We start from the raw sequence: 17,121 nt of genomic DNA on the forward strand, positions 1-17,121 counted from the left end.
TCAGTACTATATACATGCATCAACATGATATGAATTGTTCATACAAAGCAGATTATCTGAGATTATGAGACCTGGATTTCATTCCTTCGTCTTCTACTGTCCTATCCTGTCTTGTAAGCCAGGACCATACTAAACCGGCCAGAGGTCCACCATATTAATGGTTCTATCGGTTCAAAGCAAGTGCTCGTTTTACGGAGACATCCATGGTATAAGGAATCAAGGTAGGTAAATGCCTATGAGCCAAGTCAGGTAATTGGGGGCCAAATGCAAGGCGAGCTTCATTCCGTCTCAATCCTCCAGGCACCAGCCTCGGGGGCCATAATTAAATATGTAATAGAGCAGGCAGCCTTCCCAGCCTCGTTGGCAATGGCATGTGCATAAATTAGCTGCTCTGTCCATGTACGTTCTTTTCTTTTCGTGTCTTTGTTTTGTGAAGCTTGGTGATCACACCAACGACATGAGCACCACCGAGAGCCCGAACCTGTCCCAAGAGGAGGGACAGCCACAGCACGCGACCACGGCTACGGCCTTGGATGTTAGCGAGGAAGATGCGGGTGATACGGAACACCGGCTCGCTGTTGAAAACAAGAAAGGGATTGTCCTCGACGAGGGCATCACATTCCAGGACAATGACACGGGCTATGGCGCTATTTGGTATGTTGACCCTGACATCTCTGGAGCCCTGACCAAGTAATATTACCTAGTAAACGACGTCGGAAGAAGTTTGGGGCCCGATGAACTAATTAAAGTTCCCTCGACAGGCGCTTTGCAAACAGAAGAAGAAAAGCGATGACTGCAATCGAAGACACGAGCCGTGGCCAGAGCAAGGGAGCAACGTACGACGGCATTGGCACAACACAAGACGCAAATCCTCTCTCCACCTGCAAATTTTTCAACCTACCCCCTGAAGTGCGACAAATTATCTACGAACACGCCCTCGTTGGCTACCAGCCGAAAGGCTTTGCCGATTTAAAACTCTTGGTTTGGGCGGAGAACATTACCTATTCGCAGCATTATCAGCTCGCTCTGATGCAGACTTGTCGACAGATCTACAACGAAGCGACCCCACTTGTCTACCGCTCTGCTCTGTTCAACTTTGCATGTGAAGAGTATGAGCTTCAGCATGACGCTGCTACAGAATTTCTTGACACGATCGGAGCAACCAATGCCCAGTACATCACCAAGATCGTGGTGAAATTCCCAGACTTCAGCGGCAACTTTGATGTCGTGGGCGAGATCTCAAACCCAAGTGAACCCGTGGAATTCGCCGACGTACGAGGTTGGGACTGTGTGAGGCTGATGCTGAAGAGTCTTCCTAACCTCACTACGATATACTTCACATTCTGCTACAACATCGACGAGTATCTTACATCGCTTTCGCTGGATACCGAAGTCTTGGAGAACGCTCTGACATGTGTCGACAAGGAGCTGAGAAAACACTCCACTCTGTCCAAGATTCACATTTGCTGGTTTAATTGGTGCGATTACCGGCAGCTGGCGGAGAAAATGCTCTCGTTTGGTTGGACTGTTGAGGATGAATACCACTTGATCACTGAAGAGAACTTGGACGAAGTCGAGATCTACGATCCGCGGATAAGGGGATACGTGACGAGGAGGGATGAATGAATGTTTGTAATATCTTTCTGAGATCAGGACGTGGGATTCAACAGTGATAATATTCAGAATCCACCAACCTGTATTAACACTAAAGACACCCGACCTCGAAATCTCGTTGCCTTAATATTAAGCCCAATAAACTGCCTGGGTTCAGCTACCACTTCGCTTTCGGCTCACAACCCAATCTCGATTACTTCACCCCTTCATTCTATTTCTCTCGCCATTCCAGTTTGCCAAATCGTAATACCAAGCCTATAACATGCCTCAAACATGATGATATGAATCGTTCATATGCAAAAGATATCTGACATCACAACACCTGAATCTCTCATTCCTCCGCCTTTCCCTATCCTATCCTGTCCCGTAAGCCAGAAACAGCAAAAACGTCTCAGATTCTCATGAACACCCATAACATTCGTTTGCTTGTTGCACTGCCCGGTCCTGTCAATCCCATGACGTATCCCAAGTTCCCCGAGTATGATTTATCCCACTGAATAAAATCCTCCTCTTCCCTCGTTTTACCTTGCTAGGTACCATAATAGAGCGATAGAATGAACATCGGATGGAAAGCAAATGATACTATGTGCAAGAAAACTCCAATATTAACCAGTATAAAAAATCGAGAACACATCAGTTCCAGAATGCCTTCTTCCCTCCATTCCATCTCCAAATCCCATCGAAGGAACTATTAACGAAGAGAAACCAAAACACGGAAAACGAACCCAGGGGGGATGTCACATCCCGTCCTTCTCCCTTCACTTGAAGAAATTCCCTCGTCCCAAATGAACCGATAATTGTAGTAGTAAAACAGTAGAAAGCTCTGTCCCAATCCTTAGCCGAGTCTGATGACAGCAAATCCTGATGTATGAGACCAAGAACCGAAGAAATGAAACACAAACATGTAAGAAAAGATCCGGCTACCCCCACCTGAGAAGCCAGTGAACTACATCTACGGGCTGCCTAACCCCCGTGCTGTGGTACCGGAGGATGAGGATCCTGCGCGCTTCCAAGCGCATCTGGGGGCTAACTGGTGGATTTGCTGGCAAATTTGTTGACCTGGAAGAGAAGAAAAAATTGAAGGCCGGCAGCGGAACCGGCGTGGCTGGGCCAAGACGGATAGGAACTCTCAGTGCCGTGGCGCCCTTCACTCATCTCGAATGAAGTCTACCCTTCTCGGTGGTGATGGGTATATTAATATCAACTGTTGTCGGTGGGATGAAGTAAACGGTCGACAGAGCCGATGGGGACGGAATGCAAGCGGAGAGGGTCGAGGAGCTTCAAATCGATGAGTAGTCGAGGTCGAACTCTGTCGATCAGGCCGACGCAAGGGCGAGAGAAGAAGCTTGCATGAATCGAATCCATCACCAGCGACGACTGTGCCAAGCACTCGTTAGCAATATGAACCACACCAAACTAAGGCAGGACTAGCGCGAGAGGGTAAGCACTCACCCAAACACATCCGGCACCGCCGCTCTCTTCACCACCTTCTTCACAGGCTTCTTTTCCTCCTTCTTCTCCGACCGCGCCATGCCAAGCAGCTCCATATCCATATCCGACAGCGGCGACTCGCTGCGATCTCGATCGCTCCTACTCGGCGTCGAATCGCTTCGGGTGCTGGCGCGACTTTCGCGGCCTCCGCCTCCACGACCACGGACATTGTCACCACCACGACCGCGGTCACGGTCCGCACCGCGGCTCCCAGGACGGGCTGGGCTGCCATTCCGCCGGCTCGAGTTGTTGCCCCGAGCCACGCTAGGGCTGCGGGTGCGGGATCGCGAGCGGCGCCTGCCGCTGCGATACGCGCTATCTAGGCCGCGGCGGCGGTCGTCGTCGCGATAGCTGCGCACGTTGCTGCGTTCTGCGGACTGCGCGCTGTGATAACCGCTGTCCTGGCGGTACCTGTCTGCATAGCTCGTTCTGCGGTCTTGGGTCGGCCGGGAGTCGCCGTAGGAATCGGAGGGGCGGCGGTGGTTGTTGCTCTGACTTGGGCCGCTGTAACGGCGATCGATTGCTCCGCGCGCGTTGTTCTCCCCAGGATGCGACACCCACGGGTCCGCGTCAGGACCCAGCCTCGGGGAAGTGGTGCTCTGCTGGATGTGAGGGCGCTGTGAGCGGTTTGGCGTCTCGGTTTGTTGAGCATTGTCACGCGGTCTTCCCTGAGGATGATCGACACGAGCTCGCTTCGTGTCGCGCTCATCTTGTGTGTTCTCGGGCCGCTCATCCACAGAACGCTTCCGGGGACGGTTCTCATCATGGTCCGGGCGGTGAGATCCCTGGTGAGAGGGCTGGTGTCCGTTGGGAGCTGGCTTGCCATCTCCCTTGGACATCCTCTCAATTTCCTTCTTCATCCTTTCATGCCCTTCTTTCAACGCCACTGGGTCGATGTAAAACCTGGGCGGAAGCCTGGTAGAGCCTGAAGAAGGTGGGGGGCCTGATGGCTCGTAGGTCGGATACTCATAGTGGCTGTCTGGGAATTGGCGGCTCACCATCCCTCGGTATTTCTTGAAGACAGGGTCGTTAATCAAGTCTATCCATGCCACCGGGTTTTGGCGAATGGAGCGCGCAAATTCCTCCTTATTATCGTCGCGGAAATACTCCGACTTGACGCAAGTGGCATTGTATGCTGGCGGGATCGTAGGGTCCTCGGTGTACTCGAGAGGCAGCGGAATTCCCACTGGGTCGGCCGACTTGGTTGTCGTTTCCTTGGGGAAAGCAAGTTTGAAATCCTCCTCAAGCTGCTTGGATTCCCACTTGATGGTATACTCGTCGGCATCCTCGACCGAGTCTTTCTGATCGTCTTTCTTGTCCTCGCTGTGCTTCTTTTGTGTATCGTGGGCCTCGTCTTTGCGGCCATGGTCAGGCTTGGTGTCGTCCTCCTTTTTCGGCCGGTTGTCCTGACGTTCGTTCTGGGCGCCAGGGTTCCCACGTTTGTCTTGATTGTTGCGCGACTTGTCGCGGTTTTGATGCCGCTTCTGGCCATGACGGTCATGGCGGTCCTTGTGGTTCCTTCCGCGGTTCACTGATGGGGACACGCCAGGGGGAGGAGTAGGTTGCCAGGACCCGGGAGGCGGTGGAGGGAAAGCAGGGCCAGGTGTCGTTGGTGGGCCGTACGGCGGCGTTGAGCTGGAAGCGAAGGGGTACACTCCGGGCGGCGGCGGCGGAGTTGGACCCTGATATGAGCTTGGGTAGGGGCTGACACCCGGTGGCGGAGGAGGGCCGTACTGCGATGGAGGAAGAGCCGGCGGAGAGTAGGCATTTGGCGCCGGGGGAGTGGGTGGGGTAGTCCCAGGAGGATAATAAGCCTGGGGAGAAGGATAGGGCCCCGGATATTGCGGCTGCCCGTAGGGAGGCGGAGGTGCCTGGTGCTGACCGTAAGAGCCCGGAGGAGGGGGAGGGGGAGGTACCGGATACTGCCCGTATGGGGCAGGGGGTGCAGGTGGCCGATAGCCGCCAGGGTAGGCTCCGGGGTAGCCCGGAGGAGGTGGTGGAACACCAGGAGCATAGCCTGGCGGCGGTGGCTGTCCGTATGGGACACCTGGCCCTGGAGGAGGCGGCGGCCAGTGTGTGATCACAACTGGACCTTTCTTGTCCTGCGGAGCGGCCCCTCGTTCCCGGCTTTGCTTCCATTTCTCAAGGCCACTGTCTGGCGTTAGCATGTCTCGGAATCGCAAAGAAGGGGTGCATTAACTCGGGCAGAAGTGGCACTGACGCAGGAATTGGTCGGGCCGGCTCAGGGCAGGCTTGAAACCAGTGCCCCGTGGCGCCGCAGTTGTAGCAAGTGGCTCCATCCTCGCCGGAGGAGGAGGTCTTGCCAGGAGCTGAGTTCGCCGAGGTGGCGGCAGTTTGCGACGACATTTTGAAGAAGCGGGGGAAAGTGTCGAGTGTAATGATGTTGACAATCACAGAACCAGACGACGAAGCGAACGGACAAAGTGATGTGTCGGATGGATGATGAAAAAGGACTTGGGACGAAGATTTGCTGTCTGAGGGTGAATTGGCTTGCGACAAAAATTCGTCGTTTGAGAATGCGATAATTTGCGACGAAATTTCGTTGTGAGAAAAAGTCGAGATCGGGTGAAAACAAAAGTGAAGAGAAATTCAATCGACGGATTTCAAGATGGAAGTTGGCTCTGCGCAACTTCCTGAATGACGCTGGAGAAGCTTTGGGCGCAGACCCGCAGGCCCTTAGACCCGCCTACCCGTCTAAACGGGATGATGACAATGGTAACGGGTATTGAATAGTCTGAATGACGAAGAACAATGCGGAAAAGGGTGGCAGAAAGGAGCGTCGCGGAGCGGTGCTGCGGAGGGCCACCCCGGAGGATCGCTGCAAAAAGGTGTCACGGCAAGGCGTCACTGACAGACACCGTGGAAAGTCGCTGAGAAGGAGTCCCGCTGAGGCACGTTGAAGAGGACTGTGGATGAGCAACGGGGATTCAGAAACACCAAGTTGGAATGCTGATGGGATGGAAGGAGAGGTGCAAGTGGTCTAGGGGTATTCGCTGGCGTTCCGTGTTGGCGTTCCCTGACCACGATGGCGACTCCAGGTGCTTCAGGTCAATGACCGACAAGACTTTGGTGAATCCGGGAGCACAGAGCCTGGCCGCGGACGTTGAGGACCGGAGGGCGTTGCGAAATCACGGAACCTGCCGGATCGGGACGGATATCAGAAGGCGTGAGAGGCGGCTGGCTGGTCTAATATCGAGGAAAGGAAAGGGGGGTCTGGATCGGGCAATGTGTGCCGGCGATAATGCTGTGCTGGATCACGAACCGCCCTATATCGTTATAGGACAGAAGAAACCAAGTCGCGAGCTCCCCTGGACTCGACAACAACTCCAACTCGAAGCCCAATAACACCCCGTTCACCCAGCCCGGCTCCCCAGATCCTCCTCCGTTTGTCCAGGGAATGATGCCCCTTGTCGTGAGACATCAAGTGGAAGGTCGTCGAGAAAGACCCGGAGCCTTAAGAGAATGCGTCGAGCCGTAGAGCGAGGTAGGTCGTGCAAAGAATGGCTGGCTCGGGCGTGTCGCGGGTCTTGTCATGGACATCTCTGGGATATTGGACTGCCCAAAAAACGGGCGTTGCCACAGACGCGCTTGGACCTTCAGCCGCCATGCATGCGGGGCTTGCCGGGAACAAGTCACGTGAGGAGACAGGGACGCTCAGGACGACTTCATCCAGCAGCCAGCGGTGGTTGACAGCGGCATCGTGGTCTCGAATTTGGGATATCCCCTCATGATCCACGGATACGATGCCGGTGGGCGCTGTTCGAGGTCACCAGACGCGTCAGGGCGGCAGTGCCTCAGGTTGATATTCATAACACAGGATGGAAAAAAACAACTGCCTGGCAGGCGAAAGACGCCAGAGACAGATGGCCGAGGACCATGGGAATTGGTAGAGTCAAATAAACCATAATTGACCAAAGGAAAAAAGAAGCTGGCTATGAGCTATGTATATAGATAGATGATGATGAGGAAATGAACAAAAATTGGAACTTCCTGTGCTGAGTCGGAGGAACCTCATAAACTGGGATCCGTTCCATCCGTCACCACCTCCAACGAAGCAGCAGAACAAAAGAAACACGGAACTTTTTGAGCCATCAGGTAGGCAAAAGGAAAAGTAAGCTTCGGCTGAGACAAGACCACCGGAGTCTGCCCAGAGTGCTGAAGGGGAAACCAACCATCACACAGACTTCGATTCCGGGGAGAAATGGATCGAGAGTTAGCCCAGTCAGTTCATGCCCACGAACCGCGGCTCCAAACAGCAGAAACGGAGAAAAATGAAAAGGTATGGCCACAGCAATCGACGGAGAGGAAACAAGGTGTGCAAAGGAAAAGAGTTGAGGGAGAAAATTGCAGGCAGCAGGAGAAAGCGGGAAGAGGGTTCTTTTTGAATCAAGAACAGGTGCAGTGGGTGGAGTCGCGGCCCTGAGGCACGGGGGAACGTGACAAAGTCTTGGCATTGGATTGGGGCTGAGCTGCCCCTCCTTCGTCGGTTCCTGCTTCAGCGACGCGGCAGGTTCTGCAACCTGAAGCTGTGGGAACCGGGGGGGTTATCTTATCGCCGAAACCAAAGACGGGAATGCGACCCACTCAACCAAGCCAAGCTCAGGTCCATGCGACGACGCGAACAGCTCCCGGGCGCTTGGTCGCAGCCACAGGAGACAAGACAGCTTGACATCTCACGCTACACTCCATGACAAACCGTGGGTTGGATCCCTCAAGAATGATGCCTCACTGAGCTCTCCAGCACCAGGACGCCCTCCGCTGCTGACCGTCGACGCTTCAACGCCGTTCCCGAGTCCTCCTCCCACGCGTTGAAAGCCCCCCGCAGTTAACAGCTCTTCCGTCCTCGGACACTTTACACCTATGCCCTGTGTGATGCCCAGGTTCGACGAATATGTTGGTTCGCATCACTCCGCACTCTACAGTTGACATTTCCCGAACCAGGAGTCGCAGCCCTACCCCTGCGGATCCTGATCCTGTGTCCGACGGCCTCTGCTTTACCCCTCCGCCCCCTCAGTTCTGAAAATGCCGGGGCTTCCGTGTACGTTGGCAACCTTGCGAACATCTCTCAGCCCATCATCGCGGACCGATTCTAACTTCTCCTCGACCCCCAGCTTCCGTGGACCTCGACGAGTGCATCTCGCGCCTCTACAAAAAAGAACTCCTGGCCGAGTCAGTCATCGAAGCGATATGTGCCAAGACCAAAGAGCTGTTGATGCGCGAGAGCAATGTCGTCCATGTCCGCGCCCCCGTCACCGTCGTCGGGGATATCCATGGCCAGTTCTATGACCTGATTGAGATATTCAAGATTGGCGGCTGGTGTCCGGACACCAACTACCTCTTCCTCGGTCAGTGATGCTCCGACCATCTTCTGGAGGAGGTTTGGTTACCCTAAAGGGTGCCTTACTGACATTGCCTGTCCCACAATTCCAGGCGACTACGTCGACCGCGGCATGTTCAGCGTTGAGACTATTTCCCTTCTCGTGTGTTTGAAGCTGCGATATCCCAACCGCGTCCACCTCATCCGTGGCAACCACGAGTCCCGCGGCGTTACCCAGTCCTACGGCTTCTACACCGAATGCTCCCGTAAATACGGTAACGCCAACGTCTGGCACTACTTTACCGATATGTTTGACTTTTTAACGCTCAGCGTGGTCATCAACGACCAGATCTTTTGCGTCCACGGGGGTAAGCTGCCTTTCTCTCCACACAACCTTCTTAGTATGCCTGAACTAACCACCGCTCCCCACCCAACATAGGCCTCTCCCCTTCCATCCATTCCATCGACCAAATCAAAATCATCGACCGCTTCCGCGAAATCCCGCACGAAGGGCCCATGGCCGACTTAGTCTGGTCCGACCCGGACCCGGAGCGCGACGAGTTCTCCCTCTCCCCGCGCGGCGCCGGCTACACTTTTGGCGCGCAGGTCGTCAAGAAATTCCTCGCCGTCAACGGCATGAACCACATCCTCCGCGCCCACCAGCTCTGCCAGGAGGGCTATCAGGTGTTGTACGACGACCGCCTGAGCACCGTCTGGTCCGCCCCCAACTACTGCTACCGCTGCGGCAATATGGCGAGCGTCCTGGAGGTGAGCGATACGGGGGAGAGGTTCTTTAATGTTTTCTCCGCCGCTCCAGAGAATGATGCTGTTAAGGACGCGCAGTTGCAGGGCGGGGATAAACAAGGTGAGGGAGGGGCGTTGCCGGATTATTTTCTATAGATGGTAGTGGGTTTGTGTTGGGTCGCGAAACGGTGTTTTGTGTGTTGTTGTGTTTGTGTTTTTGGTCTCTAATGACAATGGCATGATAATGACGATGTGAGTGCATGTGTTGGTTGGCTTTTAGACAAAGCTGCTGGCATGTGTCCGTCCAGACATTGTATGAGCATGTACCGCCATGGTCAATATGGGTATGTACTGAGTGTACTGAGAAAATAAGTGATACCACCAAGTCTCGCATGGGTTCGCGGGCTGGCTCGGAAGTTGATATAGCTGAAATTGTCGGCACTCTACTTCGGGTTCAACATTATGGTTGTTAAGCCAAAAAAGTCCTACGTCATGATGTCTGCATTGTTAGGCTTCACAAAGGCACAAACAAATCTCTTGACCGTTTTGGTTCAGCCAGAACGGAAGTCCGGAGCCATATTTCAACCACTGGCAGGAAGAAAGGCACTCGAGATTTTGTTGTACTCAGTTCCTAACTCCTTCCGGTGTATATGCTCAGCAGTTCATCGTTCCTCTGCTGTCAACCAGCTCATCATGACATCCCAACATTTTGCTCGTTAAGTTACAACAACATTCCTTGACCCTGATCAATTTGGATTGGGCCCAAAGACCCGCACGCCTGTTGATCAGGCCTCCCGGTATGTTATCCTCCTCCTCCTCTCCCCAATCCAAGTCCATCCAGAACTGGTTTGTACATGCGCCGAGAAGAGAAATGTAACCCCATTCAACGAGAGTCACAGAAGAAACAATCCCTCTCTCCATCAAACACCTAGTTCCCAGTACCCCATCTGACTCCAGAACTGTGGCCAGGCCCCGGTGTCCAGTGAGGATCCGGGAATACCATCGGCGACCAGCTACCGGTTTGTTCACCAGTCCTTGTCGATCTCGAAGGCCCAGTCGAAGGTGAGATGGGTCTTCTTGTCATCGTCGACGAAGCTGGAGCTGACGTCGTACTTGCCACGGACGGCCCAGCCGGAGGGGGCGGTCTCCTCGGCGACTGGAAAGGATGTGTGTCAGAGGATTGATCACTTTGCGGGAAAGGTAGAAGGAGGGAGATAACGTACACTTCTTGGTGTAGATGGGGTTCTTGTCCGTGTTGGGAGCATAACTGCCCTGTGAACAACCTGTCAGCCATTGCTCAAGAAAAAATCTTTTTTTGGAAGTAAGCCAACTTACAATCATCTCATCCGTCTTACCACCCGGAATCCGGATGCCCTTGCGCTTGATGACCTGCACATAATGCAGACCGCTCAGGATCTCGTGCTGGACCTTGAACTTGGCGCTCATGGTGAAGGTGACGCCCTCCTTAATCTTGAAGGGCTGCTTCTTCAGGTTCTCCAGGGCGCCCGGGGCAGTGAGGTCGATGACGACGGGGTCGCGGCCGGGCGACTCCATGGTCAGCGACTGGATGATGCACACGCGCGGGTCGTTGGGATCCGACAGGTCCTTGCCGCCGCCCAGACCGAGCGACTCCTTGTAGCGCTGCAGCGACTCATCCTCGGCATCTGATCCGCGGTTGGACGGGGTAGTGTCAGTGTCTGAGTCCATATCTGGCATGGGGAAACGGCCCGGGTAGGGGGAGCGGGGCCGGCGCGGCGGGGCAGGGGCGCCGAGGACAGGGCCGGGTCCGATGTCATTGGGGTTGATGTTGCCATAGCCATAGCCATAGCCATTTCCATTGTTGTTGCTGTTAGTGGTGGTGAGGGTGAGACCGACACCTGAGTCCTTGCTCGCGGTCTCGTCGTCAATGATGCCACTGGCACCATAGAGCTTCTGCAGCCTGTAGGCCCGGATCTCGCTCTTGTCCGGCTCCACGAAGCTGATCTTGCGGCCCGGGGCAGACATGATGATTGGGTAAGGAGTGACTGTGGTGAGGTGAGTGGAATGAAGGAGCGTGTCGTGAAAAAGGAATGGAATGGTGAATTGAAGGAGTGACACCAAGACTTGCTTGGGAACAGACAGGATTGAAGTGGAAGTTAAGTGAGTGAAATCGCGATGAAGGCTCGCGGGGTAACTTCCAGCGTTGGTGAAGGAGTGGAAGAACGTGGTGATTGGCGGGGTAGAGTCAAGGAGAACAAAACAAAGTGTAGTGAGAGGTCGGACGGTCGTGTGAACAAGGCGGTGGGTGGAAATTGTGCTGGCAGAAAGTCGGTCCTCGTTGGCTGCACCACTCATTAAGCCTTTGGGCCATCCTGTTTGGCTGGCGAACAGCAACGACATAGTTATCGATAAGTAGGAAGTGTGTGTGTGTGTGTGTGTGTGTGTGTTTTCTGCAACCCGAGACACAAGATGAAATGAACGTCCGGCGTCACGAGAGTCCGGGCTCGGTGTTGACAGACCAACAATCACCGGCACCCCCTTTGTTGGCTGGTCCCGCTTCGTCCCTACAACAACCCCTTAGGCCTGGGGGGATTTTGTGTTATTCACAACTTACCCATCTTCTTGTACTCCTCAATGGTTTGCTTGGGCTGGGAGAGCTTGTAGCCCGAGGTGTCCTCGGGAAGCAGCTCCTCGTTGTGGCTCGACATTGTGGTGGTTGGGTTCTCGAGACAAGGCGGGGAGATTCAGGGGGGATGCGGTCACGGAGGTCAAGAAGCTCACTGCGTCGTGGAGCCTGGGGATTAAGGATAGAAATGAGTTACGTGGTGTTGCCACTGGATCAGAAATACTCGGTGAGGTTAGGAAGATGTCAACAAAGGCGGCGGCGGTGATGGCGGGAGGCCCAGCTTATTTATTTGGGCGATGAGGGGTGGTCGATAGAGGGTCGTCAGGTCTCGAGCTCCGGCCAACCAGCGGGCGTGTCGTATGGTGGGGTACTGTCTGGTCCCGCACTGGAGCTGTCGGGCTTGGGATCAGACAGGTTCCTGGATGGACAGGCTGTGCATCATGGACCCCCGATTGGGAACACCCATGCTGTTGTCGTCGCCAGAGTCCTGTCGGGGGATCCGAGTCCAGTTCCTTGAGTCCTGTGTTGTTGATGCCTACCATAGGTAAAGTCCTGGACACGGGCTTCGAGAACTGTCTAGAGTGGATTTTGAAAGAAGCGAGCATTGGAGGGCTACCTGAGCAACGAAGTGTGTCACAGTACACGCAAGGCGGCAATCTGGCGGTTGTTCGTTGTCAACGTGGTGGTTGTTGATGTTTTGATTTAGTTCCATGTGCAGCTCCCCCCTGATCGGCCCCTCATGAAAGACATCAGAAGGAACAGACAGATCTTGGCTCAAACACATTTGGCATCCAAGCAAGACGTTTCGCTGGGCGGTTGACCAGAAGGTCGTCGATGTGAGGGTAGGACAAGCTGGGCATCATCTTGTGTCGTGGATGCACAATGTGTTTGGCTTGACATAGGTGCTGAGGTTGGGCTGAGAGGGTCTCACAACCGCATGACAGGAGCCTGACAAGGGGCTTTTGGGATGTCAACGGATCACTTTGCTCCTGAAGGTCCAGCAAGCGTTTGATCATCCCCCATTGTTTAGCAGATGCATTGGATAGAAAACATCGAAGTCATAGAAATTCCGAGCAGGAGAAGCAGTTTCTCTCCGACATCGTACAAAGAGCACCCTTCCCTTGTGGTTCACCGCTCCTTGTTGCTCCCAGATTCCAGCGAATCATGGATTATGTAATCCGTTGGTTGACAACCCAGGTTGCCCAGGTCAACAACGACGGGACAGGCGGCCCCTTTTCCAACAAGTCTCTCGGAACGGAATGCATTTTTTCCGAGCTGCGGCCAAGCCAGGCCAGAGGACTCGTCCGCCGGGCCCGTCTTTTGGGGCATGGCTTCCGGCCGCTTGACGGTTTGGGGCAGGTCAGGACACGCAGGCTGCCGACCTTCTCCACGCCAGGAACCCCCATGCTTCCCCAGACTTTTTGACCTCGTGGCCGGCCGCGGTGGTGGTGACCCGACGCGGCAGCGATAGGGCTGCGAGCTGGGCTTGGGTGTCGTGGGCAGACCCAGCGACAAGAAATTGACGAAGTGTTATTAGTTGACGGAAAAAAAACAAGTATCAGGCAGTTGACTGGCAACCAAGGGCCTCACAAGAAAACAAGAAGGCTCCAGCCACGGCAACTCTCAGTCAATCCGACCTCGCCATTCGAGTTCATCAGCACATTCACGCGACATAAGGGGCTATCCGCGATGCCCGCGCTTCCCAGTCGTTCCCAGTCCGTCAGTTCGAGCCGCAGCTGGGCCAAAATGCCCTGATTCGCTGCCGGGACATGATGACTGCGCCTAGCGCAGAGTGTGTGCAGCTACGCTGCTGTTGTGCTCCGCTTCGTAGGGCTTCCCGTTCTGTGCTGCGGAAGGAAGACGGGGGTCTTGGCGTGGATCGCTGTGTTCCCCTGGAGATGTCTAACCCCAACCCTTTTCGACTGTGACCAAAGTCCTCCAATCAGCGACCAGAATGCCGTCGATATTCCCCACTATTGAGCGTTGGCCCGTGCCCAGGCGACTCCACTACCCAGCTTCTCCCTCCTGGTGACAGTTACCCCAGTCCCCAGGAGCTTTGCGGTCGCCTCGTCCACTTGTCCAACCCTCCAAATCGCAGATTGCCCCCCGTCTTCTACTCCTCAATTCGAATTGCATCGCGGGTATCGCCTTGGCCTAGCCGCGCTGCTTTCGCCTCCTATCGTCGATATCTACGTGCTAGGTCTTTTTGTATCAATTTTCTTTGCGTATCTCGGAGGTTGCCGCTGATCCCCGCGACGGAACGGCCAACCCGACCGAACAGACCCCCCTGCGGCAGCCGGCGCAAAAGATTTCGCTCTTCGCGTCGCCTCGCCTTTCAGCGCTGAACTGCCGATCGCGCTCGACGACCAGCGAGTCTGCAGCGCTTTTCATCGCATTGAATCGACAGAACAAGCTTCATAGCCATTAACAGTTTGCGCAGCAACCATGACGCGAACCAGGAGCCTGCCTGAGCGCCGCAACCACCTCCTGATGGAGGACATCCCATCCCGTACGTGTCCTCATCGACCCTCGCGCCGATTCGCGTCGCGTCCCATCTAACATCGCACCACAGACAGCGAGCTAGTGGCTCGCCGCCGGCTAGGCCAGACACAACTGACGGCGCGCATGGTCGCCGCTACGCCCGGCAGCGAAGTGGACACGTCGTCTCTCGGCGCGTTTGACTACGCGCACCTTCGCGCGCCGTTGCCGAAGGGAATTGTGTCGGGGATTTTCAAGTCGTCGCCGCCCAGCTACTTCCTCATGCGCCGCAGCCAGGACGGCTACGTCTCCGCCACTGGCATGTTCAAGGCCACGTTTCCCTACGCGGCCGCCGAGGAGGAAGAGGCCGAGCGCAAGTATATCAAGTCGCTGCCGACGACGAGCCCCGAGGAGACGGCCGGCAACATCTGGATTCCGCCCGAGCAGGCCCTGATCCTCGCCGAGGAGTATGGGATTACCCCTTGGATCCGCGCTCTCCTGGACCCGACCGACATCCAGCCGAACGCTGGCGCCGACCCCAAGAAGATCACGGCGCCGCCCAAGTTCTACGCCCCTGAGCACACTCTCGCCCCGCCGACCCCGAGCGCCACGCGCACCTCATCGCGCACTCGCCGCTCCGTCAGCCCGGTCAAGTCCATCTCCAGCAAGCGCGCCATTGCGACCCCGCGGAAGCGCAGGACCGCGTCGTCGCAATCCTCTGTCGCCGAAAGCCAGCTCAGTACCGTCGACTCGACCTCGTCGACTCTGGTGAACGGAGACGCGCCATCCCAGACGCTGTCCTTCGAGAGCAAGGCCGACCAGGCGGACCTCAAGGTCGAGGCGCTCGACAAGGACCAACCCCTCCCGACGGTTGAGGAGGAGCCCAAGATCAAGGTGCACGTTGACCAGGACGCCCGGGTGGACAAGGACGGCGAGGAGGTAAAGCACACCAATGTCAACATTGAGTTCCCGATCGTCGGCGAGCTCCCCTCTCGCGAGGACGCTGCCAAGATGGTTGCAGAGGCCAAGGCTATGGTGGAAGCTGCCATCAAGGCTGACCAGGAGGCCGCTGGCACTGGTGTTTCAGAAGGCAAGGGCAAGCGGAAAGCCGATGATATCGCCCAGGACGACGAGGCGGAGGAGAAGGAGAGTGAGGAGGATGCCGAAGAGTCGCGCGCGGCCAAGAAGGTCAAGACAGAAGCCGAGATCCGCAAGCAAAAGATTCGCCGGAGGGCGTTCTTTGGCCTTACCGCTACTGTTGCCGTCGGCGCATTTGGGTAAGCATCACTTCCTCTGGACATTTAATCCTTGGCCGACTTTGTTACTAACGACCCATCGCAGTGCCCTGCTTCCCGTTGTCACCCCTTACATTTTTGGCGGCTCGCTATAAAGAACCTCGATGCATGACTTCGGTTTCGACCCCCGTTCCCTCGTTAATTTCGCGACGATACCAAACGGCTTTTGGCTGCATGGTTCCTCGTTCAATATCAGGCCTGCATGCAAAGCAGCAACATCTCTCACTTCGGAGGGGCTTGTAGGATTTTGAGATGGACAATTCGGAGGACTGGGAGGTCTGGGCGGATTTATGTGGTATTTTTTTTCAGCGTCGTCACATTTGGCACTCTTTTTCTTGCACATACCCCCCCTTCTATTGCGGCACTTTGCGCGCATCACACACGCACCCCTATTACTTATACGAGAGGAAGTGTTTGGGTTCGGGCACGATTTTCCCCCCTTGCCCCGGTGACGGTCTCGGAAAACACCCATCTTGAGTTGGCGACCCAGGTTGATGGACCATTTCGGCTGAGGAATGTGGCAGGAGTGAAGGCGATATGTCGGCTAGCTGGTTTGGTGCTGGGCTTGGGAGGAGGCTGATGATGGGCGTTCTGGGAGCTGAGTTTGTTTTCCTACCTGCCCTCCTCTCATATCATATCCCCTTGTAATGATGGACCTGGGCTGCGCAGGTCCGGACACCCACAGAAATCGTAGGAGTATGGCGTTTGTATGGGAATTTGTTTGAGGAAATACACTACAAGCGGATGGCTTTGCTGCCCAAGTCTCCCAGTGATGATGCTCAGTCCAATGCCTCGGACTCCACATGTTGCATATTGTTCATGCTCCCATCTCGGCAGGCACAATTTTGTGTCCTAGGGATTCGGGTTGCCGGCCCGCCAACCTCACACCTTCCGGCCCGGCAAATCAATCCCAATTGGGTTTGGCAATTTTCTGGGGCACACACAAAAGCTTTCGCCTGCTGGGGACCGAGCTCTTCCTCCGTCAACCCAAAACATTTTCACTTCCAACAAAAAACATGGAAAGCTCAGGGTCTCGATGAGGCCCTCCAAGCGGGGAGAGGGGGCGGGAGCTCCCGTCCACCTTCCCCACGCCCGGATCGCCTGAACTCAATTACCTCTTTGTGTTTGACCCCAGCTTTTGGGGTCCGGTGACCCCATGGACATCTGGCCACTTGCGGCGTCGTGCGGCCGTTCGCCCGGCAATGACCGGCTCTGGAGAGCTCGGCTGCCCCGCCAAATGCCTTCCCCAGATTCCCGTTCGACCGGGCCGTGGGATGGATTCATGGAAGAACGAACCGCGAACGCGAACGCAACACCGAAGACCGGACATTGATTTCTCCATAAGGGAAGCTGGAGTCCCGAGCGAGCCGTGGTTCGTTAACGGTTGTTTTTCGTGTTCCTGGAGTTCGAGGTTCCCTTTATCTGGATCAGTTGCACCCTCCAACCAGTTGGCCGGTGTCTGCATCGCCCTGAAGCTCTGACGACATCTTGCACCCACGACCTCAACAACCATCGCCAATTGCGCCGCCGCCGAGTTTCGCCCCTCGTCTGATTTC

The 17,121-nt window shown here is 55.4% G+C and overlaps 10 protein-coding genes across 10 annotated transcripts; 6 read left to right on the plus strand and 4 right to left on the minus strand.

Annotated features, from left to right (window-relative positions):
- Positions 1-457: 457 nt before the first annotated feature.
- Positions 458-1,626, plus strand: VTJ04DRAFT_5263 (uncharacterized protein; the record flags this gene model as incomplete). The annotated part of the gene is made up of 2 exons (XM_069363360.1): positions 458-690; positions 762-1,626. The coding sequence occupies 2 exons, from the start codon at positions 458-460 to the stop codon at positions 1,624-1,626; spliced, it is 1,098 nt and encodes a 365-aa protein (XP_069220214.1).
- A 1,352-nt stretch (positions 1,627-2,978) lies between these two features.
- Positions 2,979-5,472, minus strand: VTJ04DRAFT_5264 (uncharacterized protein; the record flags this gene model as incomplete). The annotated part of the gene is made up of 3 exons (XM_069363361.1): positions 2,979-2,991; positions 3,067-5,256; positions 5,327-5,472. 3 exons carry the CDS (start codon positions 5,470-5,472, stop codon positions 2,979-2,981), a joined length of 2,349 nt encoding a protein of 782 aa, XP_069220215.1.
- Positions 5,473-5,864: 392 nt separating this feature from the next.
- Positions 5,865-6,471, plus strand: VTJ04DRAFT_5265 (uncharacterized protein; the record flags this gene model as incomplete). Its single annotated transcript, XM_069363362.1, has 2 exons — positions 5,865-5,992; positions 6,165-6,471. The coding sequence occupies 2 exons, from the start codon at positions 5,865-5,867 to the stop codon at positions 6,469-6,471; spliced, it is 435 nt and encodes a 144-aa protein (XP_069220216.1).
- A 109-nt stretch (positions 6,472-6,580) lies between these two features.
- VTJ04DRAFT_5266 (uncharacterized protein) lies at positions 6,581-7,218 on the minus strand (the record flags this gene model as incomplete). The annotated part of the gene is made up of 2 exons (XM_069363363.1): positions 6,581-6,882; positions 7,146-7,218. The coding sequence occupies 2 exons, from the start codon at positions 7,216-7,218 to the stop codon at positions 6,581-6,583; spliced, it is 375 nt and encodes a 124-aa protein (XP_069220217.1).
- A 930-nt stretch (positions 7,219-8,148) lies between these two features.
- On the plus strand, positions 8,149-9,343 carry VTJ04DRAFT_5267 (uncharacterized protein; the record flags this gene model as incomplete). The annotated part of the gene is made up of 4 exons (XM_069363364.1): positions 8,149-8,164; positions 8,238-8,471; positions 8,557-8,811; positions 8,883-9,343. 4 exons carry the CDS (start codon positions 8,149-8,151, stop codon positions 9,341-9,343), a joined length of 966 nt encoding a protein of 321 aa, XP_069220218.1.
- Positions 9,344-9,841: 498 nt separating this feature from the next.
- VTJ04DRAFT_5268 (uncharacterized protein) lies at positions 9,842-11,191 on the minus strand (the record flags this gene model as incomplete). Its single annotated transcript, XM_069363365.1, has 4 exons — positions 9,842-10,263; positions 10,308-10,343; positions 10,411-10,459; positions 10,523-11,191. The coding sequence occupies 4 exons, from the start codon at positions 11,189-11,191 to the stop codon at positions 9,842-9,844; spliced, it is 1,176 nt and encodes a 391-aa protein (XP_069220219.1).
- A 449-nt stretch (positions 11,192-11,640) lies between these two features.
- On the plus strand, positions 11,641-12,057 carry VTJ04DRAFT_5269 (uncharacterized protein; the record flags this gene model as incomplete). Its single annotated transcript, XM_069363366.1, has 1 exon — positions 11,641-12,057. One exon carries the CDS (start codon positions 11,641-11,643, stop codon positions 12,055-12,057), a length of 417 nt encoding a protein of 138 aa, XP_069220220.1.
- Positions 12,058-14,237: 2,180 nt separating this feature from the next.
- Positions 14,238-15,660, plus strand: VTJ04DRAFT_5270 (uncharacterized protein; the record flags this gene model as incomplete). The annotated part of the gene is made up of 3 exons (XM_069363368.1): positions 14,238-14,301; positions 14,365-15,547; positions 15,612-15,660. 3 exons carry the CDS (start codon positions 14,238-14,240, stop codon positions 15,658-15,660), a joined length of 1,296 nt encoding a protein of 431 aa, XP_069220221.1.
- A 107-nt stretch (positions 15,661-15,767) lies between these two features.
- Positions 15,768-16,145, plus strand: VTJ04DRAFT_5271 (uncharacterized protein; the record flags this gene model as incomplete). The annotated part of the gene is made up of 1 exon (XM_069363369.1): positions 15,768-16,145. One exon carries the CDS (start codon positions 15,768-15,770, stop codon positions 16,143-16,145), a length of 378 nt encoding a protein of 125 aa, XP_069220222.1.
- Positions 16,146-16,197: 52 nt separating this feature from the next.
- On the minus strand, positions 16,198-17,078 carry VTJ04DRAFT_5272 (uncharacterized protein; the record flags this gene model as incomplete). The annotated part of the gene is made up of 2 exons (XM_069363370.1): positions 16,198-16,299; positions 16,728-17,078. 2 exons carry the CDS (start codon positions 17,076-17,078, stop codon positions 16,198-16,200), a joined length of 453 nt encoding a protein of 150 aa, XP_069220223.1.
- Positions 17,079-17,121: the final 43 nt, after the last annotated feature.

The sequence above is a fragment of the Mycothermus thermophilus genome (genome assembly GCF_041956435.1).
Source record: "Mycothermus thermophilus strain CBS 625.91 unplaced genomic scaffold VTJ04scaffold_3, whole genome shotgun sequence".
NCBI lineage: Eukaryota > Fungi > Ascomycota > Sordariomycetes > Sordariales > Chaetomiaceae > Mycothermus > Mycothermus thermophilus.